This window comes from Tenrec ecaudatus, chromosome 17, assembly GCF_050624435.1.
Source record: "Tenrec ecaudatus isolate mTenEca1 chromosome 17, mTenEca1.hap1, whole genome shotgun sequence".
Classification (NCBI taxonomy): domain Eukaryota; kingdom Metazoa; phylum Chordata; class Mammalia; order Afrosoricida; family Tenrecidae; genus Tenrec; species Tenrec ecaudatus.
Genome location: NC_134546.1, coordinates 9,859,846 through 9,877,796, shown reverse-complemented (window position 1 = coordinate 9,877,796; position 17,951 = coordinate 9,859,846). Strand labels below are relative to the sequence as shown.

The window sequence follows — 17,951 nt, the reverse complement described above, 5'->3', positions numbered from 1 at the left end:
GCTCTGGACGGAGGACACCAATTAATAGTTGCCCTTTATAAGGGAAGTATGGGTAAGGTGCTAACAAAAAAAGCAACTGGTAAAAGAGAAATGAGCAGATACCAAGGGCTCAAGTAGAAAGAAAACGTTTTGAAAATGATGGCAACAGATAAAACTGTGCTTGACACAATGGGTGGCTGTATGGATGGTGATGAGATGTACGAGTCCCCAATAAAATGATTTTAAAAGGAGAGAGAGAACTGTACTTTGCAAAGTTCCAGTGTCAAGTATTTTGATAGCTCTAGTTGGGTACGAGCTGTAATGCTAACTGCAAGGTCAGTGGTTCAAACCCATCAGTTGCCCTGTGGGATAAAGAACGGGCTATCTGTTCCTTTAAAGCCTCAGAAACCCTAAATACTTGCTAAGTTGGAATCAACCCGATGGTATGGTTTTTGGTTTTAGTCCTGGTATAGAAGAATTTGGAACAGATAACGCAATACTGGGAACTTTTCTTTAGAAACAATATTTTTTATCAATTCTATTTGAAAATTTTGTTTCTAAAAATTTACAGCTTTGGAAACCCACAAGGGCAGTTCTACACTAGACAGTACCCTAAACTCAAAGGCGCGCTGGCAGTAACAGGCGATTAAGCCCTTAACTGCTAACCAAAAGGGTCAAACCCAACACCTGCTTCACAGGAGAAAGATGTAAGCCTGTCTCCATATAGATTCATGGCCTTAGAAACCTCATGAGGTGGTTTTACTGTTTTACTGTTCTGACTTGGAGCCAGAATTTGACCTGAGGGCAATGGATTTGGTGGTTTCTAGAAATTTTGTGCAGGACTCTTGGTAGCACACTGGTTCAGGGCTTAATTAACTGAAAGGTATGGGGTTCAACCCCACCAGCTCCTTTGGGAGGCAGATGTGACAATCTGCTTCCAGATTGTAGCCTCAGCAACCCTGAGGCAGCTCTACTGTCCGATAGGGTTACTGAGTCAGAATCAACCGATGTTCGTGGGTTTTTGGTTTTGCAGACCATGATGCAAAGATGCCAATCTGCCCTCACCAATGACCATTTCTGATAAGCTCATATTGAGACCAGTTAGCACTAACAGACATTTCTGCGGGACTGGCTAGTGGTTAGTGGTCTTTTATCTGTCATAGATCACCTCAAGGGAAGCCTATCATCTTTTCATCTATCATGAAAAATGACTATCATTTCATCTGATGGCATGAAACTTAACAAGTATTATCTGTGCTGAGCTGGTTCCGAATCAGTGCCTGCTCCTGCGTCGCCCTCACACGCGCTCTTGATATCTACAGCCTATTTTGTCCTGACCCAAGCCATGGTGGCTTTCAATTGCCTCATAGGCACGTGAAAGTTGGACACTGAATAAAGACCGAAGAATTGATGCATTTGAATGGAAGTCTGGAGAGTAACATTGGCAGTACCATGGGCACACTTGATCTATTTGGAAGAAGTATGCCAGAATGCTCCTGAAAGGCGAGGATGGTGAGACTTGATCACACATTCATGTGCTGTCAGGAAAGACCAGTTCCTAAAGGACATGTTTGTTAACCTAGAGGAGCAGCCGGGGAAAAAAAGGCCCTCAAGGAGTTTAATTGACACAGTGACTGCGTGGATGGGCTCAAGCACAGGGCCCACTGAGGATGGCCCAGGCCCTGGCAGTGTTCGTTGTTGTACACAGGGCTGCTACGAACTTGATGGGATCCAACAACCTATTTAATAACCAGTGTTTAAACTACTTACAAAGCAAGAACCTTTAAGATAGGTATTTAACTGCATAGTGTAGATTGTGTAAAAATATGCCGAATGAAATAGATTCATGATCCCAAGGTAGAGTTTACAGTTCTATTTAAAAAGAGAGATCCAGGCTTTAACTTGTAACAGTTTTCACCATCGCCTTTGCCTGGGCTTATTTGAAAATACCAAACCAGGCACTCTCCTGCCGCCACCTCCCAGGCATGGCCCAGGGCTCCGCTGCACTATGGCAGCAGCACGACACAGCACCCTGGACTTCTCGCTCTGCGCCAAAGCAGTTGGCGAAACCGTTCTCAAAGGCCTGCAGTCCATTTTCCAAGAGCAGGGAATGACCGAGTCGGTGCACACCTGGCAGGACCATGGTACTTAGCAACCTACACCAACAAAAATGGCAGCTTTGCCAATTTGAGAATTTACCCCCACGGACTGGTATTGCTGGACATTCAGAGCTACGACAGTGATGCACACGGCAACCAAGAACTTGACAGGCTTCTGAACAAAATAGAACGAATGAAAGAACTGAATCAGGAAAGTTCTGCGAGGGTGAAGTGATTACCCACCCATTGTTCGAGGGGGCCCATCGACAGATATTGGCCCACTGCCGACGGGCGCCTGGTGGAGTATGACATCGATAAGGTGGTGTATGATGAAGATTCACCTTATCAGAACATTAAAATTCTACACTCGAAGCAATTTGGAGACATTCTCACCCTCAGCGGAGATGTCAATTTGGCAGTGACTTGGCGTACACCCCGGCCATTATAGGCAGTGGAAAAGATTACACTGGCAAAGATGCCCTGATTCTGGGCGGTGGAGATGGGGGCATCTTATGCGAAACAGTGAAACTGAAACCAAAGATGGTCACGATGGTAGATATCCTTTGTTGTGGGATAGACAAGTCCTCCAACGGCGTCCTTGTATTGTCTTCCTTCTTTTGTCTTAGGGCTTAGATTAATGCCACTACAGACGTATAGCCCAACGTTTTCTAGAGACTGCCTTGTCTTTCCACTTAGGCTGTGTGTGTTCACCAAGAGGCAGATATATGGTAGCCAAAGATTAAAGTACACGTAGCCTTGACACCGTGACTACTGCTCAGTGATGGCTTTAGTGGCCTTCCTAAGCCATTTCATGTGAAGAAAAAAAATGCCGTTTTGAGGGTCTTCATTGGAAAATATAAAATATCTCATTCTTTTTTTCTTTCAATTTATGGTACTCCATATAGTATTACAGAACTTTTATGTTTGTCTGAAGAGAAAAAAAAAAGTAAAAACCAAACCAAACCAACTCCTTAGTTAAGTTTGGACGTGTGTTATTTTGTTTTCTGATGGGAAAATAGTCAGAAATACTAGGTAGAGTCTGAGTCATTTTCATTTGAATATATATTTTTATTTAGAATGCAACACTGATACCATGATGATAAACGGTCACAAATCTGTGTCAAGAACACGTGATCCCTAAAATGTGAATTTTTTTTCTCCCTACAAGTACTTTAAGTATAGCTTTATTATTACTTGGTACTACAGTCAAAGACGACATTTAGCTTCCTCAGCTTTGGGGCATTTAGTAACATGATGATTGTCTAGTCAGGCAGTGGCAAGAAATTCAAAAGCACTTTCTTTTTCTTCTGTCAGTTCCTTTGCAGTAAGATCCATCTTCTCACGTGAGAAGTCATTGATATGGAGACCCTCAACAATCTTCCAGGTCTTATTCTGTTTAAAAAATAAACGCAAATAGAGCCATTTACAATTAAACTAGAGGTGAATGCCCAGTAGGGTGCAACTTAAATGGTAGTAAAATCTAGGTTTATCTGAAGCAGAATTCATATCCAAACCTTAATTAACTTAATGGATAAGTGAAAAACACTCAACGCTTGAACATAGAGCACGCTGAATCTAGGAAAAGCCATTAAATAAGGTTTTAATTGGTGAGCAAAATAACTATTTCACAGGTATAATAAAGAGACAGTACTTAAATCCACAGCTTCATTCAGAAATAAAAGTACTAAAAGCAACTGTGTGGGGCAGGGGGGACTAGGGGCAACGGGGCTTTCTACTCCCATAAGCTGTTAGTTTCAGAAACTCACAGGGCAGTTCTACCCTGCCCTCAAGGGTCGCTATGTGTCGGCATGGACTAGATGGCAATGCATTCGGTTTGGTTTGGAGCTTTACGGGGAAGAAGTGAAGCTTGCTTTCCAGGTTAATTTCAGCATTTTAGTCACCTGTAATTGCACGTCACATAATTGCAAAGCTGAGAAACCTGTCTTCCACATACACCTGAAGCTCAGGCACATACCTAATTTAGCCAAGGGACCACCTGCTAGGCTAAGTTACACCAGCTTCCTTAAGAAAAACATGTAACTACTTTTCTATAAGGGAGAAAAAGCCCAAAGCCCCCTCCTTACCTTGATGACGACGGGGAATGAGTAGAGCAGATCGTCAGGGACACCATAGGAGTTTCCATCAGAGATGATTCCCATGGACACAAACTCGCCCTGAAAACCACAGTAGTAGACATTCTCCCAGTGCACCACAACTTGCTTACAAGGACAAATGACTCCGGAACTAACAGACTTAGACCTGGTGACACTCTTGTGCGTGCACACCTTTGTAAGGGTGTAAGGAAACATCACCAGGGACAGGAGAAATTTCACGGCTATTACCCCATTGCACCTTCAACCCACAAGTGAAGCAGGCAGGAAAAATACAACCCTCACTTATTTGTGAGAAGTTGTGGCTCAACATAGGCTTTTAGGAATAAAACAGTCACCACGATCATGTGCCAGGCTCTGGGCTACATGGTTTTCATATATTATCACAATGAAGCCCACAATGCTCTGAGGAAACAGATCAGAGGGATAAGCAGCTTTTCCACGGTTCTTGGGCTGTAGGCAGCTGAGATGGAACGTGAGAATAACCTGCATGCCTGAGAGTAGCCTCTGCCAATCACCGAGTGCTCACCTCTGGGGTTCCAAACCAGATGTCCCTGATGTGGTCACCAATGGCTTTCGCCGCTGACATCGCACTGGACAGCTTCCGAGCTTTGATGACAGCGGCGCCTCGCTGCTGCACGGTCTGGGGTGAGGCAGACAGAGGCAGAGCATCACTTGATATGACAGAATTTTTCATTCCAAGCTGATTTGGGGATGGGGGCTAGGGCTGTGACCACAGAGTAATGCGCTCCCTCCAAAATGATGCAATCACCCAATGTCAGCCTCACTAGCCTCTTCCCAATATACTGGCCAGAGAAAACGAGTCACCCCCACACCAGAAGTCTACCACCCCACCCTTCACACAAGAAATGCATCTCTGTGGAAAGATCATCGAGGGCGAGGGCCCACGCTCATTGTTCCACTTGGACACTCCTTAGGGATTTGCACACAACGGATGAGGCGGGTCAGTCAGATCAGACCACTGCTGGCTCACTATGAGAGAACCCTCGCAACCTCTAGGCCTGCCCTCCTGGAGGAGCCTCGCCAGTCAGTGGGGTGGGGGGCGGAGGGCCAGCTCGAGAGGTCTGTATGTTGTGTTGTTATGGGGCCAACTGGTCTTCTTACCGAGACAAAGTCTCCCTTGAGCCAGCTGTCATTTTTCAGCGCTTCGTAAACACCGACTTCCTTTCCTTGCACCTTCACCTTGGCATGGTTGGCATCTGGATACTGAGTCGAGGAGTGGTTCCCCCAGATGATGACATTCTTTACGTCTCGAGCAGTCACGCCAAGTTTAAGAGCAAGCTAGGTAAGTTAAAACAGGCTTTAGACAGAAGCTTTATTTCAAATTGCGACATGTTTTTGTCCTTAACGCAAAATAAAAATCCCACCGGGGACTCTCAGGAAAAAGCAGCTTAGCAAATGTCAAGTCTTTTCGCCTTCCCGGCACCTCAGAGCTGAACAGTTTCAGAAATACCTTCCCAGACTTTTTGAGGCCCCCTCAGATAATCAATTCCCAGTCAAGGAAGAAGTGTTTATTTATTAAAAAAATTTTTTTTCTAGCTGAGATCTTTCATCATCTTCCAGTAAAAGTACCTTTTTTCTTCAAAGGAATTAAGGTCTTTCCTAAGAAACAGGACTGGCCTCCCAGACCCATCAGTGATGAGGGCAGTGGTCCAAAGCACTGGGGAAAGGAAGGTATGGCTGGTGCCGGACGTTGTGGCGACTCCAGAGGGTTCCATGACCACCTCAAGTTTGAGAAAGCCTGGGAACCTTGCCTGATTGAGCAGCATGGCCTCTGAGCTTTGAATGGCCCTTGGGATTGTTGTCAATTTTTCTTACCCCTTGGAGCTTGGCCGACTTAACTAACTTCTTGACATGTTTAGCTGAGACTCCAAGGGGTAAGAAACATTTATAGGAATTAATATTTGGCTCTTAAGTGAACTACTTAATATTAAACATGGAAACAGTATCAAAAAGATATAAAAGTTAAAAATTCACATTTGAAAGGGAAAAATGAAGCAGAATTTCACACACACCGAAAAAGCCCAGCTCCCTGTTTCAATAGTGTTCTCCGCATTTGACAAAAATAAATTACAAACCATCTTGGAAATCATACAAGTGGTATGACTGGTGCTAACCACTAGAGGAAGGGAACATTAAGCAAGTACATTTAATTAGCTTCTTGAACGTGAGAGAAAAGGCTGTAGCGTGCAATATCCCAAAGATTGAAATTAGCATTCTTCTTACTTGAGCCATAGCTCTGTTATGATCCAGACGAGTCAAGCAACTGAAGTTCTCCTTGGGGATGGATGGGGCTGACTTCATGGCAGTCAGGCAGTTGGTATTGGCTGGGTTGCCCACAACGATAACCTAGGGGGCAGGGGAGGGGCAGAAGAGTTATAGCCAGTGTACAGATTGACAAAACCGTCTTAGAATATGACTTAAAACCATGAACTACTTGCGTACGTGCTGAACGTGCAGTGTTATCAGCGTACACTCAAAGTTGTGGTTGATTTGCTAGTTCTTGGCCTGACTGTGGACAGTAAAGGGTTCTTTAGTTCAGCCACCATTACTTACAGGAGCCGCTTCCCAGGGGGCAATGCCCACGAGCGAAGGGCCGCGGCTCGCCATTTTGCTGCATGCCAAGACAGAGAGAGGATTTGTGTGCTTGTCACAAAAGATAAGCCACATGCGTGTCTAACTCAGACTTTGAATTCACTTGCGGAATTTTCACTTTTCTAACAGTGGTATGCAAGAGATGAAAGTTCTAATTGAGCAACTTACTTTAGGGATATGATTTGCCTCAATGAGTTAACAGTGTTTAAGTTTGCCCTATCTTAAGAATCACTTGGCAGATTAGTGAAAATACAGTTTATCAGGGCCCTGTTGCCCCAAACTTCCTATTGAATCAATCTTTATAGGAGAAAAAGCACGTTGGGATATATGTCTTTTAATCCTAAAAGACATTGGAATATGGATTGCGCCTTTCAGGCCCTGAAAATCTTTTTAAAAACCCAAAACAAAAATAAAAGAAAAACCCTTATTTTCAAATATCGTATGTAGTTGTGTATAAGCCGAGTTTTCCAGCACATTTTTAATGCAGTTTTTGTGGTGAAATGAGGTACCTCAGCCAATATTCGGGATAGCTTATATTCAAGTATATACGGTAATTTCCAACAGACACTCTACAAGTACATTAAAAAGGGCTGGCTTCTAAATCTCCTTCCCGTGGACTGTTTACTTTCCTCTCTAGTTCTGTGTGTGTGGGCGCGCTTGAGAGTAAGCTGCAGACATGCCATTCCACTGCCCCTGAAGACGCCAGTGTCTGTGGATTACCGTATAAGCAGTACTACCATTCTAAGCAGCCTGGGTTTTACGAGTCCAAAACCACTTTAGAATTTGTTCTAAGCAATCTGTAGACTCATACTCAACTCATTTCTATTATTTTCTAGTTAGCAATTACCAGAGAATAAAAGCTAACTACTTAAAATGAAGTCCGCAGAATGGGATTGGTGGGCGGTGTAAGGTAGGTGACTTTTCCACCTAAAACAGAACTTTAAATACTAACAAACATTCCATAAAGTAGAGCGCTGGTCACCTTAACTGACTTCTTTGCATATTTATCCAAGGCTGTCCCCTGGGATTTGAAGATTTTCACATTTGCTTTCAGCAGGTCTTTCCTCTCCATGCCCTCCCTTCTTGGCATGGAGCCCACGAGAACGGCCACATCCAGGTCTTTGAAGGCGACCTCCTCCTTGTCAGTTGTAATGATATCTAGGAGCAGGGCACAGAACAAGCAGAGCTACTCAAACACCTGTGCCTGAGGTTTGCTATTTCAGACTGATTCTACCAATTACTTCTTCCACTAGGTAGTAGCAAGCATTCACCTTTCTATCAAATTAATAGACGTTGTAGGAGTCTAAGAACAAAAACTTTTACATGTTGGTGTACATAGTCTATACACATACATACAAGCTTGTGGAAAATTGAGATTGATCATGGACTTTTCCTACAAACTTTTGGAAGCCCCTTCGTATTACCCACCGCAGCAATAGAAATGCCAATAAATTAATTTTGCTTTTGTATTTCAATAATGATCACGATTTCAAAAAACTCGACAGCTATCTTTCCATAATCATATGTAATGCAAGGCATGTGATACTCTTCAAGCCATAGTTGTTACCCATATTAATTACCACAGATCACACAAAATAGCAACCAAGTCACCTAATCTCTAAATTACCGTTACTTTAAGGCTGTAACACATGAAAAACAAGTGTTCACTGAGGAGTTTTGTGTCAGGGATTAAGGCTGAAATTTATATGCATTTTCAAGCTCAAGCTTTCCATTATGCAGATGAAGACACTGAGGTATAGAGTTGACCGAGCTGTCACTAAAAGCTCGTGAAGCTGTAATATGGCCCAGGTCAGTTCAGAGTTTAGGGCTATACCGCAGTAAGTATTAGTCCATTAAACACACACCCCGTGCTTTCTGCATAAAGAATATATATCATCTCTTGCACTCTCTCCCGGATACTGAAAGGCCGTGATGTGGGTCCAGCTTTCTCAGTGGTAAAGTTTTAAGGCAGCGGAACTTGAACAGACACATGCAAAAACACCATCTGGGGGAACAACAATCTATTTTGCTCCTCCTTGGCACCCATCTTCACTTGCTGACTCTGTCAGAGTCACAGCTGTCCCCCAAGGTCAAGCCGAGTATAATTTGGGCCCAGTAGGGACAGCGGGGGTGAAAACTCAAAGTGAGAAAGAAATGTAAGTGGGAGACAGGAACAAAGAGAAAGCTGCTTGGGACAGAGTGGTGGTAAAGAGCCAGCAGGACAGCCGTAGCAGAGTAAGGTATTCATTTTCTACACAACCAAATGCTGTCCATAAGAGATTTTTGTGACTGTCTATTGAACAGCTTTATGGCTCCTCTTGGAAGTGCACATATATTATTGCTTTGTGCAGACTTTTCAGATTGCATTTACAATCAATCTCTATCAAAAGATAAAGACCACACATGAAGGCAATACCCAGAGAAAAAAGAGCCCAATTCATTTGTAACTTGACTTATCTTTTAATTAAGTCTTTCAATCAAATGATATTAAAAACATTTGTTCAACAGTTCACTGATTTTCAAAGGTGCTTTTGCTGAATTCTAGGGGGCTTTCTCAGAGTATGAGGTGTAAGAGGGTAAGGATTTCACATTTCCTCGCAATGGGAAGGCTACAGAGAGGAGCTGACCGATTTCTGGCCTCAGTGCAGTTTTACAGCTCCAGACACCATTGGAAAAGATGCTTCTGCTCCCATGTGAACAGACTATGTAGCATTCAATGTAGACAGCTCCAGGGGTGTAACTCCTGTGCAATAGTACACCCAACATTGCTCAATATTATACTGAACACAGAAATTCAAGTGTGCAAGTATTTTGGGGGGAAAATGTATAGCTGTTTGTTTGCCTGGCACTGGCTAATTCTGGCCTTTATCTTTACATATTCTTGGTAAACAACTTATCAGTTATAGTTAAAAAAAATCCCAAAACAAAGTCATTTTATCAAATCGCTAAGTCAGAGGCAGATAAACCATTCTAATGTTAAAAGCCGAGTTTTTACAAAGTGCTAAGTACTGTCAGATCCTTCCCCCTCCACCCCCTCTTCCCCCCGGCACTCACCTTTTAGGAGGGGAAGTGCACAGTCTTGCAGCTCCATCAGGACACCCTCCAGGACCCCCATCATGGGGGGGATATCCAACAGCACGAGGATCAGGGGCTGCCAAGTAGCAAGGACAGCACCTGTCAGTGTAGGCTACGCCACTGAGTCACAGAGTTTTTGTTTATTGTGTATGTTTCCAACTGTATGTACAGTTCCAGTGGTGATCCACAGTAAGTACTGTGCGTGACTACTGAAGGGCCCATGCATCCAGCACAGCACCTCCCAGGGGGAGGAATGGCAGCCAACCAGCGATGGCATGCTGGCAGGCACAGTGCGAGAAACCAGCCACACGGAAACCTGAAGGCAGTCATGGGGGAAAACATCAAATTCAAGCAGCATGCCCCAGCTTGCTCTAGATGCCAATAGCTGCCTATCTGGCTTCAGCTCATGAAAAGCTAAGTGTCCAGAATGAGGAAAGAGCATAAGTGAACAAATAAATATATATAGAAAAACTGTAGACCGTCATGTCCATGCACAGCAATCACAGCTACTGAATTGGGCCAGGAGGGTGGGTGCCTGCTTCCTATCAGAAAGCAGAATTGCCTGTTTGGGGCAATCTGAGGCTTAAGACCATGCTTTACGAAGTTAGCACTAATGCAGTAACTCTCTATCCCACCGAACAGCCCCGCCTCTAATGAGAACTCCCTCTGACACCCCTGTCCGATGTACCAAGTAAACTGAACCAGTCAGTGGAATAGTTCTGCTTTGCAACGCGTTTTCAAGGCCTTGTGGGGTGCACACAAAGGCTTTGCCAGCTTCTACTGAGGGCAATTTGCCTATTACATTTATTGAGATTAGCCATTCCATTGCCGTTTTTGTAACGTGTTTGCAATTCTAATTCTCCCTCTAATAACAAAGGAATTACAGATAGTTGCTCCTACCTGGTCTTTACCAAAAACCGCGCCATTTCCAATGCTGTACAGCAGGGAGTATGCAATCTGACCCGCCGCTCCAGTCACCAGCACTCTGATTGGTTCCGACTGCAATGAAAGAATGCCAGTAACATTTTAACACCACAAGGAGAACGAATAAGCCCTTGCTGAGTGGATGCAGGTTTCTGGTGAGCCCGCATGTGTCCAGTAGAGCTGAGCTCCACTGAGGTTTCAGGGATTGATTTTGGGAGAAGTGCTTTGCCAGGCCTTTCCTGTGCTTTGTGTCGAGGTATAGCTGAACCACCAACTTTTCAGTTAGAAGCGGAGTACTTAACTGTGTCACCCATGGACTCCAACATCTTATTACAGATTACTCTTCTACCCAGAGATATTTGGGATTTTTCCCTAAGAAGACAACCACATGTTAACATTCGTGAACATTTTTAAAGTCTCTTTAGCATGTAGCTCAGCAGAAAGCTTTCTCATCGCCTTGTCCCAGGGAAGAAAGCACGCACAAATCAACAGAACTTCTTTTGGATGATGCAAACTTTGGCTGCAGATTTAGGTGTGTTACTTAACTCAGGGAGCTAAAAATGCTATCCTGAATTTGCTTACATAATCTTGTCCACATTACGGGGGAATATTTTACCACTAAAATAGAACCAAGGAAGTTGCTAATGAACATTATGTGGTGATAGTTTATTACAGAGCAAATCCTGGAGGACACGTAAAACCCAAACGTAAGGCAACTGAGCTGAATCTGACTCACAGTGACCCTAGACAGGGCTTCTAAGCTGTAATCTTTACAGGAGCAGATAGCCTCATTTTTCTCCTGGGGAGTGGCTGGTGGGTTTGAACTGCCAATCTTTTTGTAAGCAGTCCAGTGCTTACCTAACCACCAGGGCTTCTCTGGCAGCCAGCCACTAATGTCTTATAACTCCTATTCTGTCACCCACCTTCTCATCTGCTGAATAGAATCCTTTACGGGTAGGACGAATTTAACAGTGAGTTTCTATGCACATTGAAGTAGTTTTACCAAAGCAATTATTCTTCAATTTAGCTGTTTTAATTAATGTGATAGCTAATATTAATAGTAATATCTAAAAGCAGGGTAGTTTTAAGGGCTGAAGCATAGAAAGCACGAGACCCATAGGTTCCCTGTAGCACAGACTGTGACTATCTTCAAAAGACCCTGATAGACAGTGGTTTACCATAAAAGCCCTGGTGGTCTGGTGGTTACATATAGGGTTGATCAGCAGTTTGAAACTACCAGTACTCAGCAGGGGGAAGGCAGCGTTCTACGGTTTTACCCACAGGACACTTCTACTGTTCTTACAGGGTTGCTACGAGTTGGCATTCACTGGATGGTACTGAGTTTGGTTTCAGTGTTTTTGTTTCATCTCCACTAGACTGTGAAATTCCTTGGAAAGTAATATCCCTTTGCCTCAAATTTGGACTCGGACACACTGCTCAGCAAATATTTGCTGCATGAGTGATGGTAAGGTGACAAGGAAAACAGCAAACAATAAAAAACCAACAGATGCTACTTTGCTAAAAAGAAAATGGGATACAATAAATATTAATCTTGAAAGGTTTAACCTCTCAGAAAGTTAGGTAGATAAATGGTTAGAAAAGATGAGTGCCCCCCTAAAAAAAGAAAGACGAATGTCGTCAGTTTTAGGGACTAAAAAGATGTGCAAGTCTATCAGTCCTGAGTGAAGGGGCTGTGGTCAACTGATGAACGGCTGCTAATTCCACCTCAGCAGTTTGTGTACCTTTGGGCAAACTATTTTCACAGGCAGGCAAGTCAATCTTTTGAAGCATGGTTTGAAGATAAAACAGACAAGGAAGTGCTTCCTTTGTTGTTGTTTTTCATCTTTCTTTCCACTGCAGTTGCAAAGCAGCAGGGTGCGAGAACCCCCCTGGCTTCTCACAATGTTACAGTGTGAACACAGGTTACTATTCTTTGCTCAGATCTCTGGGCAGTTAGTTTGCCAAGATCCGAAGCACGAATGTCTTTGCTCTTGGCAGGGCACTAATGACCTTCCTACAGATGCAAGCTCTCTGCTTTGCGCATGTGCTAAAATCTCAGTGGTTAAAGCTTAAGTCCACATTCTTGTCCTGTTATGCCACAGCAAGACTCAAGCCTTTTTACCATGCTATTTCTGTAACAGAAAAGACATGCAGTTATCATTTGGATTCCTTTATCCCAGTCATTCTTGTATGACTCCCAATGGGCACCATCAAGGAATTCACCCCTTAAAAAAACCCCACAATGCTTTGAATTGATTTTCAAAAGACAGCTGACTATTCTCAACCTCAGTGCTGCCCCTACAGTCTCTCAAAGGGAAGGAGGGGTGAACCATTTGAGCAGCCAAGCAAGAGAAGGGCTGCGGATCATGCGGAGTGTCCATGTTATCTGTAGTGGGGTGACCTTCCAGAGGCCGAGGCTGGCACTGACCGAAAGTGCAGCAAATGCAACACAGGAATCAGGGACCCCAGGACTTCTGTGACCTTGGGAAAGTCATGGGACCTCACCAAATCACATTTTAATGTTAGGGAAAATAATCTCCATATTCCCTTCTAGTTTTAGAATCCCCAGAGTTTGCAGGCAAGGAATAAATGCTGATAACAGTTGAGTTTGTTTTTGCAGTAAGAACTTATTACTTAAAATTGTCCCAACCTGTGGGAACTTCAACGTGGACCCTGGAGGGGAGGAGTGGGACTTGGGGGGACAAGAGACAGGGGAAATGGAGACAATAGCCGGATCAAGTCTCATTTATTGAACAAAGGTTACAGCTTATATGGGCCAGGGAAAGGGAAACACTCGTTGCACATGTAAATTAGGCTACTTTGGTGATGGACCAACCAGGGAGTTCGGGGGAGCGCGCCCTGCCCGTGGGTCAGTAACGGCTTACAGTCTTCAACCAGGTATGCGAAGTGGCATGTTATGCAAATCAAGTGCAGGCGCTAGATAGGGCGAAGACAATCTTTTACCCAATCAAGGGGAAGCAGCATATAGGTGCTTATCTAAAGAACATCACACCATGTTTGCTTAAGCTTTACAGGCTGGGTACTTTCTGGGACTGCTGACCACTAAACAGAATCATACAGACAGATAGGGACTTCCTTATCTATGGCTGGCAAGCTAAGTACATCAAACACAGGTGCAGTGCTCTGTCACGTAGGCTGGGGTGGAAGAATACCCAGAGCTCAGGCTAATAAATTCCAAGTAATGGCCGGGCCTCATGGCTCCGGACAGGTCCCAATAAATTCCAAGTAATGGCCGGGCCTCATTGTTCAGGACAGAAAATAAAGTGGATTTTCAGAATGCTTTGATTTGGGGTCTGTGTGACACAATATGGTAAAATGGAGTGTGTGGAACCCTTGGGCCATACCATATTGAGTAGCAAGAAACAATCCACATTCTCTTTCCAAATCAAAACCAAAACCATTGCCATCAAGTATGAGATTGTACATCTCCACAGGAGCAAACAGCCCCATCTTTCTTAAGAGAAGCAGCTGATGAGTTTGAACTGCCAATTTGGGGATCAGTAGTCTAGTAAAAGGGCCATAATGGCGCCTCCTCATTGTCTCTGGGCTTCAATAATTTCGTGATTTTAAGATTTGAAGTGGAGACCTTTAAAGATCTCATTTGTTTCTAAAATAATAAAGCCTAAGGTTTTCTGGTAAGATCTTCTTTCTTGCTAAAATTAGGGGAGAACCCACTGAAACCATTTATAATTATCTAACGAACACAAAGGAAACCTAAATTTAACACAGGGCCTCCTTGTAAAGGTGGAGGAAGTCAAGCATTGCCTTGAAAGCATGCATTTTCAGGTTCTGAGAAATTTCCAATTCATTTACATTTCCCCTCGCTCCATCCATAGTATGAGACAATGGAGGAATGATAGTCCAAATAAATACAAACACTGCAACAATCTTCTCTCAGTCTGAAGTCAAAGGTCACCTTCAAACTGTGTGCAGATTATGCCTACGTCAGAGTCTCCCCACCACCCCCACCTTCTCCCTTTCAGTAGAGACAAGGAGAGCCAGATCTCACAGGCAAGATGGTTACATTATATTACACTTCAAAGTCGTGCTCCTGGAATTCACGACATCAGTAAAGAGTATCTGCACTAGATAGATAGCTCGTGATGTGGTCGTTCCAAAAATAAATAAATATATAAAACCCCGGCTTTGCAAAAAATTAACGAATAGGTTTAAAATAACAGTTTGCGAAATTAGATATGGCGGAAACACATCTCCAAACGCAGATCGTAATCTACAGCACCTGGTAAGCGCTACCTTTACGGGCTCTGGCCTTCTGCTTCCAAGGACTTTGTGAGAAAAAACAACAACTAATATAAAACATGGTAGGCTTAAGGCACGGCAAAAGAAGTGCAGACCTCCCCTGCCCCAAGTATCAAACCCAACGTCCTGAGGAGGAGACCCGCAGGCTCGTTTCTCCCTGCCACGCAACAGAACTGAAATCAAGCTTCTCCAGCTGCAGTGAGATCTCCAGAATCCTTCGAAGAGTCCCCCAGATGGAAATGAATCCCTTTCCAATTACTAGGTCACTGCGACCGTCCCCAGAGAATGAACAGGAGACTCCCAAGGCTCCGCTCTTCCAAGAGCGCGAAGGGTCACGCCTTGCACAACTGCCTCCCCAAAGCACTTCAGTGCGAGAAATGCCAGAGAAGAACCCGTGCACAAAAGGTGGGCAAGAGCCAGAGGCTCACACTCACCATGATTGGGGACGGCGAGGGCATTTTTCCACCTGCACAACCAGCCGCCGGGAGCCAGGTCACCTCTACCACCGAAGCGTCTGGAGGAGCGTGAGCGGTGTGAAGGAAGGAAGGTCTCGGCTCCTGACCGCGGCGCCTTCTGGGCACTGTAGTTTACGCGGCCGTGGTTCTGGCGCAGTCTTCGAAGGACTTCTGACCCGCAGTAAACTACACTTCCCGAAATGCTGTATTCCTCCGCCCTTCTTCCTGCGCCGTTCATCTATTGCAAAATAGTCCCCGCAGGCGAGGACGTCTTCTGTGATTGGAGGACGATGATCAGCCGGCGGTTTGGGCTCAGGAGGAAAAGTCTTGCCTGAAGGCGCCCATCTGTAGGCGGAACGGGAGGGGTGTGTAACTGGAGGGAGGAAAGACGAACAGCATCTGTTAGTAATTACCCACTTGCACGTAATTGAGACGTTTAGGCTCCACCGAGGTGTAAGAAATAAAGAGGACTTCCGCTGCGTAAAGCTTACTCGACCCGGAAGCAAATCCGAAAAAAAACCAACCCTTGAACCTGTATTCACTCTGTAGGGGCGGGGGAATTAATGAGCCAGGAAGCCTGGACGGCTTCACCTGTTGCTAAGCGACGAGGCTAGAGAGCGCGGACTAGTCGGCACCCGGGAGCACCTGAGGAACTCTGGCAGAAGCGCCTGCTTCAAGGCCTAGAAGGACCAGAAAACGCGCTGCGCCGTGCTGGATCCTGGGGAATCCTCCATCCTGGGCATCATCCAATAACGACTTAAGGGGGGTTGCAGAGCTGCCCCTCTGAAGCGACCTGGGACTGTTCGTCTTCCCATTTCGGAGGTAGGCTCGAGGGCAAAGGGGCTTCTTTTAACCGTAGAGCTGGGTTTGGAGTTTTTTTTTTTAATAAACTGAAGCTCATCTAGCTGGCTGGGTGACAGCTACGACGTAGGGTTGCAAGCGTGATGCTTTGAGTGTGGTACCCTGACAGTTACGTCCCTTCGCTCTAAGTTGCAGCTTTTCCAAAGTTACATCAAACTTGTTTCTGGAACATCTGCTTTGTGGGATGTGAGAGCCTCGAATCTAATTTTTTCTCTAAACTATGTGAATATTGTCACTTTTGTTTATTCTTTTTTTGGAAATTGGATCCACTGTAGACCATCCTGATCTTTAAGTCATGCCAAACTTGAATTTGCCATGGTCTACGACTCCAGCTGATTAGATAGGAGACACTGGGACAAGAGGCTCAGCTGCTACAACACTGTAGGAGGTTTTTCTTTTGAATGTATACCTCCCACGAGACTTGTGCACACACACTGAAATCCTGTTTCATCTGAGTAGTAGTAGAAGGAAGGTATGATGCTAGCGTTGTGGGTGAAACATTGGACTGCTAGCTAAAAGATTCGTGGTTCAAACCCACCAGCCACCCTGTGTGAGAAAGATGAGGCTATTTGCGCCCCCAGCCTCGGAAACCTTATATCAAGCTTTGGCGATGTATTAGATATCATCGGTAAGAATTGTTCCATTATTACTGGTCAATGAATACTGGGTGATATGTCCCCCCACCCCTTCAGTTTTACATCCAAATTTTCTATTGTGAGAAAAGCAATGACTTGTTTTCCTGCTTGTTATGTCAATAGCATTTGTCATAACTGGTGACAGACTTTAAAAATTACTGTGGTAACGTAAGCCGCACAGAGTTTTCTGTTCTAAACAATTTTAAAGGTACAATTCAGTGGCATTAATGATACTCAGCATATTATGCTACTATTGTTAACCACTTCCAAAAGTTTCACTTCAACCCAAACAAAATCTCAGCACCTCTTCAGCAATAATTCCCATTCCCTCATCCCACCAGCCCATAGCAGAACCCAAATAAACTCACTGCCATTGAGTGGGTTCCAACACATAGCAACCCTATACAAGGGTTTGAGACTGGAAATCATTACCAGAGCAGCCAGCCTCGTCTTTCTCACGGAGTGGCTGGTGGGTAACCACTGCCAAAAATTGTGATTACCAGTGCAACGCCTAACCCACAGCATCACCAGGGCTACTTCTCCACCAGTCTGTCAAAAAAGGACATGTAGGAGGGAGCTTCTGAAAGTCTGTGGGAAAAAAATGCCATTGTCTTTCAATTCTTTTGTTTCCACAAACTTTTTGAAGACCCCTATTACATGGTCCCATTTAATGCGAAAGTCTAGATTAAGCAAATTGTCTTTGAAACTCCCTCATATTTGTCCTTTGGAGACAGGTGTATTTTATTCAGCATGATGTTTTCAAGGTTGTAATAGCATTTGTCAAAAGTTCATTTCTCTTTAAGGCTGAATAATGTTCTTTTGCAGGTGTTTGTTACATGTTATTTACCCATTCATCCACGTATGGGCTTGGGTTATGTTCATCTTTGGCTCTTGTGAATGAGACTGCAGTGAACA

General features: G+C 44.3%; 2 protein-coding genes and 1 pseudogene across 3 annotated transcripts in view; 2 read left to right on the top strand and 1 right to left on the bottom strand.

The window, feature by feature from the left end:
• Positions 1 to 1,987: 1,987 nt before the first annotated feature.
• Positions 1,988 to 2,711, top strand: LOC142431001 (spermine synthase pseudogene; annotated as a pseudogene).
• Positions 2,712 to 3,144: 433 nt separating this feature from the next.
• On the bottom strand, positions 3,145 to 15,900 carry MDH1 (malate dehydrogenase 1). Its single transcript, XM_075535190.1, has 9 exons — positions 15,520 to 15,900; positions 10,781 to 10,879; positions 9,860 to 9,956; positions 7,788 to 7,963; positions 6,437 to 6,559; positions 5,315 to 5,491; positions 4,719 to 4,832; positions 4,163 to 4,252; positions 3,145 to 3,470 (listed from the first exon to the last, which is right to left on the bottom strand). Exons 1-9 carry the CDS (start codon positions 15,541 to 15,543, stop codon positions 3,345 to 3,347), a joined length of 1,026 nt encoding a protein of 341 aa, XP_075391305.1. The 5' UTR covers positions 15,544 to 15,900; the 3' UTR covers positions 3,145 to 3,344.
• Positions 15,795 to 17,951, top strand: part of WDPCP (WD repeat containing planar cell polarity effector) — a 392,539-nt gene continuing 390,382 nt past the window's right edge. For both annotated transcript variants that reach the window (XM_075535189.1, XM_075535188.1), the window contains exon 1: positions 15,795 to 16,362. The gene's annotated coding sequence lies outside the window, so the exon portion shown is untranslated. The remainder of the gene's footprint in view (positions 16,363 to 17,951) is intronic.